The sequence below is a fragment of the Pan troglodytes genome, chromosome 18 (assembly GCF_028858775.2).
Source record: "Pan troglodytes isolate AG18354 chromosome 18, NHGRI_mPanTro3-v2.0_pri, whole genome shotgun sequence".
Classification (NCBI taxonomy): domain Eukaryota; kingdom Metazoa; phylum Chordata; class Mammalia; order Primates; family Hominidae; genus Pan; species Pan troglodytes.
The window spans coordinates 55,597,324-55,604,819 of NC_072416.2; the positions used below are offsets into that span (position 1 = coordinate 55,597,324).

The following is a 7,496-nucleotide window of genomic DNA, read 5'->3' on the forward strand; positions in this document are numbered from 1 at the left end:
TTCTCTTCACTAGTATTTTTACCTTATTACTTTAAACTTTATTCTTATGCTTTAAATGTATCTCTTCTTTTGTAAACACCATAATTCCCCTCCCCCCATTCCAAATCAAGTCTGAAATTCTTTGCCTTTTAACTGGAGCATTTAGTTCATTTACATTTAATGTATATGTAAATGTAAATACAGTGTATACTTTGTAAATGTTTAGAATTAAATCTATTACTTTAGCTTATCTGCTTATTCATTCTATTCTTTTTCTCTTCTGTCTGGACTTAAAAAATGATCTGCATATATTTTATCATTTAATTTTGTCCCTTAGCTTGTTTGAAATGACATACTGTTTCTATTCCTTTAGTGCAGGGATTAGAGACCTTTTCTCTGTAAAGGGCCAGATAATATATATTTTATGGTTTGTGGACCACAGTCAGTGGGTTTTTTTAGGGTCTGTGGGCCGAAGTCAGATTTTTTATAGCCATTTAAAAATCTAGAAACCATCCTTAGCTTGCAGGCTATATAAAAACAGGCTGAAATCTGTATTTAGCCCATGGGCCATAGTGTGTAACCTCTTCTAGTGTTCACTCTAGAAATTATAACATGCACACTTAACTTATCAAAGCCTACAATTAATGAAAACCTTTACCCTTCTGGACAACACATTGATATTAGAACATTTTGAGTCTATTGCCTTCCTAACCCCAATTCCTATGTTATGTTGTCTGGTATTTACATTTTATTCCAAACTCTACTAGATATGATCATTACTCTTTTTTTTTTTTTTTTTTGAGACAGAGTCTTGCCCTGTTGCCCAGGCTGGAGTGCAATGGCACGATCTCGGCTCACTGCAACCTCCAAGGTTCCAAGGTTCAAATGATTCTCCTGCCTCAGCCCCCCGAGTAGCTGGGATTACAGGTGCGTGCCACCACGCCCAGGTAATTTTTTGTGTCTTTAGTAGAGATGAAGTTTCACCATGTTGGCCAGGCTGGTCTCAATCTCTTGACCTCGTAATTTGCCCATTTTGGCCTCCCAAACTGCTGGGATTACAGGCGTGAGCCACCACGCCCAGCCAATCGTTACTGTTTTATACAGTCAATGTTTGTGTACATTTGTCTGCATATTTACCGCTTTCTCTGCTCCCTATTCTTTTTGTGACCTCTACCTTCTACCTGGATCGGGTCACTTCCACCTCAAGTACATGTGTTAGAATTTTCTTTAGTGAAGGTTTGCTGGTGGTGAACTTTCTAAGTTTTTATTTGCCAGAAAATGTCTCTATTTTGCCTTCATTATTGAAAGCAGGACTCCCAGGATTCTAGTCCCAGCTCTGCCGTCACAGCTGCTGTGTGACTATAGCCTAGTCCTGTCTTTTTGGAACTCAGGTTCCCCACCGGTGAACCAAGAGGAAGGGCTAATCATCTCTCCTCCTGCCACCAGCTCATGTGACCAAGTCCCAGTGTTGTGTCTGTACTGGGAAGTTTGGTATCAGAGTTGCTGAGGTTACTCAAGGACCCTGAAGAGCTGGGTGATATAGAGTGAACTGATGAGATGAAGCTGCCTCCCCGGAAGCCACAGTCTTCAGGATCTGCAGCCTCTAAAGTTACCACACCTATAGCACTTATGTAGGTTTACCCAATATCTGGCTTGGGCCAGCAGTTTCTCACAGGTATGGATGAACAACTCTAGGTGAGAACTTGCTGCTCCCCTTGGGCTGGACAAACTCAAGAAGGCAGGCTTCCCTTTCTGGGCCACCAGGCCCACCTGAGACCTGCCTTCCCTGAGCACAGGCAGGACACCTGGGTTCCAGCCTCTAACTCTGTACCTCAAGCCAGTCCCTGCCCCTCTCTGGGCTCCAGTCCTCCCCACCCCCTCAATGAAATGGGGTAAGGCACAGTTGAGATAAGTCTCAAGGGCTCCTCCTGCCCTGCCCATCAGGCAAAGGTGTGATGGTCCCTCCTAGTGTGTGGCCCTGATCTCCGTGTGCTCCCGCGGGGGAAAGGGCAGTGCTGAGTGTGGGCACTGGGGCAAAGGCCTGACCACCGAGCACTCCTCACCTGTGCCTGCAGGTGGCAGCAGCAGTCACCTGGCAGAGCCTGCGGGATTGCAGCAGCTAATTTGCGCATGGCCTGGGAAAGGGTCAGCTCAGTCATGCAAAGAGTAATTCCCAGCCCACCGGTGCCCGCTTCCTGCCTCTGCCAGGCCCTTGCAGGCCCCTTGCCTCCATCCTCAGAGGAAGCCAGAACTGGGAGAGGCCTTGGCCAAGGCGTTCCGGAGTAGGTGCTACAGGCCCTCTGTGGCCAGAGCCTCCGCTCACCCAAATCCTGCCCTACTTCCAGGCCAACCCCCGAATCCATTCTCATTTAGTTAGGGCTGCCAGCCTACAGGCAGTTAACTGCTCCCATTGGCAAAAACTTTAACGAGCAATTAATTAATAAAACTCATGACTGCCAGCCCCACTTCTTTCAGTGGGGACTGATTTTATTAACTACTCAGTCATTGGGGCAAAGGCTGATATCCACGTGTTTGTATCCTTCAGGATCCTAGGGCAAATGAAAGGTGACTGATTATCATTTCTGGGCAATGTGCTTTACAAACCACACTTCTTTCAGTCCTTACAGTGAGGTACTACTATTATATCCATTATACAGATGAGAAAACTGAGGCCCAGAAAGCTTACTCTCTTCCCCAGTGCCACCTAAGTAGAAGTGAATCCCAGTCTGTCTGACTCCAAAGGTATTTTCCCCTTGAGTGGCCCCTCAAAAACTGCTCTGTTTCCTTTTATGGCTGGAAGGTCCCAGAACCTATGAGCTAAGGGGCTGTTTTCTGACCTTCTCATGGCCTTGCAGGGAGGGACTGTGTGGACTCAGGTTTGTTCCCAAAGCAACTCCTTTGCTTTAGTGATGAAGGGAGCCCTCACCCCTCAGCTCTGCTGAGACAGCCCTTCTGCCCCTCTCCCTCCCCTCTAACCACCAGCCTCCAACCTGAATGAAGTTCCAGATTCTTCCTCTGCTTTTCCCTTACCTCTTTCATGTCTGTGGGTGCCCCCTGAGGTAGTATTCATGTGATTTCAGATGGCACAGGAGATTCATTTTTCATTTTACATCATCACTAGTCCTTTGTTAATTATGGCGTGTGCCCTTCATCATTTAATGGGATATTATATTTTATTTTAAAAGTGATCATTTTGAATTACATGTAAAAAGGCCAGTTGATCTAGAAGAAAATATTAAGTAAATATCTGGCCGATTTCTAGACTTGTTAAAAACCACTGGAACAGAACTTGCCTACCTGAAGCTGGGGAGACCTGGTTTGGATTACCCCATTTCTTCTTAACCAAACCAGCCCAGGGGGGAGTTTGTCGGCCTCAAGAGAGAAGTCCTGTCCCTTAGGGGAAGTTGGCCTTCCTCCTCAGCCAACAAGCTCATGCTGCAGCTGGGTTATTTATTTCTCTGAAAATGTTATCAATGTGCTACACACGTGTGGTTTCAGATAATCGTGGTTGCCTGGGGTGGAAGTGGAGGGGAGGTTGACTGCAAAGAGCCCCAAAGGAACTTTCTTGAAAGATGGACGTGTTCTATATTTTGGTTGGTGTGTTTGGTCCGAGAGTGTACATGTTTGCCAAGTCATCAGTCATCACCCTGTACACTTAAAATGTGGAAATTTTATTGTAGATAAGCAAAGTTGATTTGAAAACAACATCAAAACCAAAGCCACAAATATTCACTGATGTTGGGAGCCACTCATATTCATTTCTGGTTCTGACTTCTGAGCTGCGAGGTGAGCTCTGTGGTCAGCTGCACTGTGGCGTATGCTCGCTGTCATTCAGCTGACATTTCAGCTGCTCCCAAAGTCAACATTTATGAGTTCTGCCATGTGCCAACCACAAGAAGAGTGCATAAAATGACAGAGAGATGCCTTTGACAAAGGGACATCACAAGTCAGGCAGGAAGGGGTGACTTAATCGGTAAATGGTGTTGGGACAATTGCTTCTCCATTCAGATGCAAACAAAACTAGATTCTAATAGGGCAACTATAGTTCATAGGATTTATACTTTATTTCACAATAGCTGGAATAGGAGATTTGGAAGGTTCCCAGTGCAAAGAAATAATAAATGCTTGAGGTGATGGTTATCCTAATTATCCTCATTTAATCATTACACATTGTGTGCATGGATCAAAATATCACCGGTACCTCATAAGTATGTATGACTATTATGTATCAATTTTTAAAAAGACTCGCCCCACAAAAAATTAGACCCCTACCTCACAACATGTTCATGCACACAAACATTCCAGATGAATAAAATGTTAAACAAATACTATAAAAGTATTAAAAAGAAAATATAGGAGAGTATTTTAAAAATAAATTCCAATCAGAAAAAGCCTTTTAAAGCAAGACATGAAAGCCAGAAATCATAAAGGAAGACTACATCGAACTATATAAAAATGCAAAACTTTTCTATGACCAATGACACCAAGAATTTAGCTAAAAGCATGCAGAAGATCCTGGGAAAATATTTGGCTCATATGTATTAAAGAATTAAGGTTTCTAATATGCAAAGAGGTCCTATGAATCAGTAAGAAAGTGGCAAAAAGCCCGATTAAAAATGTGTAAAGCAGGTGCCCTGCGTTGCCCAGACTAGCGAACAATATAGTCAGGATGGCTAAAGATGACCCCCAAGAAACCAAAAGGTGAGATGTCTGCTTATGCCTTCTTTATGCAGACATGCAGAGAAGAATGCAAGAAGAAAAACCCAGAGGTGCTTGTCAATTTCACAGAAATTTCCAAGAAGTGCTCTGAGAGGTGGAAGACAATGTGTGGAAAAGAGAAGTCTAAGCCTGACGAAATGACCAAGGTGGATGAAGTACTCTATGATTGGGAAATAAAGAATTACGGACCAGCTAAGGGAGGCAAGAAGAAGGACCCTAAAGCCCCCAAAAGGCTACCACCTGGATTCTTCCTGTTCTGTTCAGAATTCTGCCCCAAGGACAAATCCACAAACCCTGGCATCTCTATTGGAGATGTGGCAAAAAGGCTGAGTGAGATATGGAATAACTTGAGTGACAGTGCATAGCTGCCTGACATCACTACGGCAGCAAGCTGAAGAAGTGTGAGAAGGGTGTTGCTGACTCTAAGTCTAAAGGAAAGTTCGATGGTGCAAAAGTTAAAGTTGCCTGGAAAAAGGTAGACGAGGAAGAGGAGGAGGAGGAATTTAAAAACCTGTGTATCCATCTCCTTGTCAATATCTTAGAGCAGAGGAGTGTCATAATTCAGGGGTCCCCAACCCCCGGTCCATGGACCAGTACTTGTCTGTGGTCCGTTAGGAGCCAGGCGTCACAGGAGGAGGTGAGCGGCAGGCGAGCAAGTATTACCACCTGAGCCTCCTGTCGGATCAGCGGTGGCATTAGATTCTGAACCCTGTTGTAAACTGCACATGAGAGGGATCTAGGCTGAGTGCTCTTTAGGAGAATCTAAATAATGCCTGATGATCTGAAGTGGAACCGTTTCATCCCAAAACTATCCCCCCTTGCCCCCACCCTTGACCCCCGTCCGTGGAAAATTTTCTTCCATGAAACCGGTCCCTGGTGCCAAAAAGGTTGGGGACCGCGTTGTAATTGACTCATCTCTCATTTGAGAAATATCTGTTGCCCTCATTAGTTTTAATTACAAAATTTGATCACAATCATATTGCAGTTTCTCAGAGTGCTCTAGAAATTGTCAGTGGTTTACATAAAGTGGCCATGGGCGTCCAGAGCACCCTGAAACTGTATCAAAGTTGTACATAATTCCAAACCTTTGTTTGTTTGTTTTTTGAGACACAGTCTCGCTCTGTCGCCCAAGCTGGTGTGCAGTGGTATGATCTCAGCTCACTGCGGCCTCCACCTCCTGGGCTCAGGCGAGTCTCCCACTTCAGCCTCCCCAGTAGCTGGGATTACAGGTGCATGCCACCATACATGGCTAATTTTTTTATTTTTTGTAGAGATGGCATTTCACCATGTCACCTAGGTTGGTCTTGAACTCCTGGGCTCAAGCCATTCGCCGGCCTTGGCCTCCCCAAGTGCTGGGATTACAGGCATGAGCCACCATGCCCAGCCTCCGAACATTTAAAAATGAAAACGCCCTCTCATATTCTCACTCTGTGCACTTTGCTGTTGGTGTGACAGGGCATTTAAAGATGTTTCTGGGCTGGGTGTGGTGGCTCACGCCTGTAATCCCAGCACTTTGGGAGGCCGAGGTGGGCGGATCACCTGAGGTCAGGAGTTCGAGACCAGCCTGGCCAACATGGCGAAACCCTGTCTCTACTAAAAATACAAAGATTAGCCGGGCATGGTGGCGCATGCCTATAATCCCAGCTACTTGAGACGCTGAGGCAGGAGAATCGCTTGAGCCCAGGAGGCGGAGCTTGCAGTGAGCCGAGATCACGCCACTGCACTCCGGACTGGGGAACAGAGTGAGACTCCGTCTCAAAACAAAACAAAACAAAACAAACAAACCAAGAAACCATGTTTCTGGCATTTTTATAATTTGTAAGATGGTGTTAACTATATGGTTATTGGCTAGAAATCCTGAGTTATCAACTGTATATGTCCATAGTTTGTAAAAAGAATGAAACAACTGAGGCAAGCTCTTGATGCTTCTTGTCTGGCATTGAGGCTGTGGGGAAGGTGCCTTTTGGAGGGGCCATAGCTGAGGGCATGCACCGTGACGCTGGACCGGTTGACTGTGCAGTGGGCATTCATTTAGCTTCAAGTTGTCTTGTTTCTGTATGTGGTGACAGCTTTCTGCTGCCATTCTTAGCTAGGGGCAAAGATGGGGGGGTCAGCTGGCATGAGAAGTGTTTAGTTTTTGTTTTGTTTTTTAGTTAAGTGTGGTGGTTTTTAAACTGTAGAACTCTTCATTGTCAGTAAAGCAAAGAGTCACTGCAATGAAAATTCAGGAACCTTCTGTCCTTAAACACGATTTGCAACATTCTGTTATTTTTTTTGTATGTTTAGAATGCTGAAATGTTTTTGAAGTTAAATAAACAGTATTACTGTTTTTTTTTTTTTTTTTTTTTTTTTTTGAGACGGAGTCTCGCTCTGTCGCCCAGGCTGGAGTGCAGTGGCGGGATCTCGGCTCACTGCAAGCTCCGCCTCCCGGGTTCACGCCATTCTCCTGCCTCAGCCTCCCGAGTAGCTGGGACTACAGGCGCCCGCCACTACGCCCGGCTAATTTTTTGTATTTTTAGTAGAGACGGGGTTTCACCGTTTTAGCCGGGATGGTCTCGATCTCCTGACCTCGTGATCCGCCCGCCTCGGCCTCCCAAAGTGCTGGGATTACAGGCGTGAGCCACCGCGCCCGGCCAGTATTACTGTTTTTTAAGTTGGGTAAAGGATATAAACATTTGTTTCACAGGAGAAGAAAGAAAAATGGATGATGAAGTTATGAAAAGATGCTCGGTTCCACTCAGAATTACAATAGGCACACTAAAACAATTTTTTGCCCATCTAGAGAGATCACCTCCACA

At 45.1% G+C, this 7,496-nt stretch overlaps 1 protein-coding gene across 1 annotated transcript; it reads left to right on the plus strand.

Annotated features, from left to right (window-relative positions):
• Window positions 1-4,658: 4,658 nt before the first annotated feature.
• LOC129137308 (high mobility group protein B3-like) lies at window positions 4,659-5,433 on the plus strand. Its single transcript, XM_054668269.2, is given in 2 exon segments — window positions 4,659-5,067; window positions 5,070-5,433. Coding segments are annotated over 2 exon segments (708 nt in total). The 3' UTR covers window positions 5,369-5,433.
• Window positions 5,434-7,496: the final 2,063 nt, after the last annotated feature.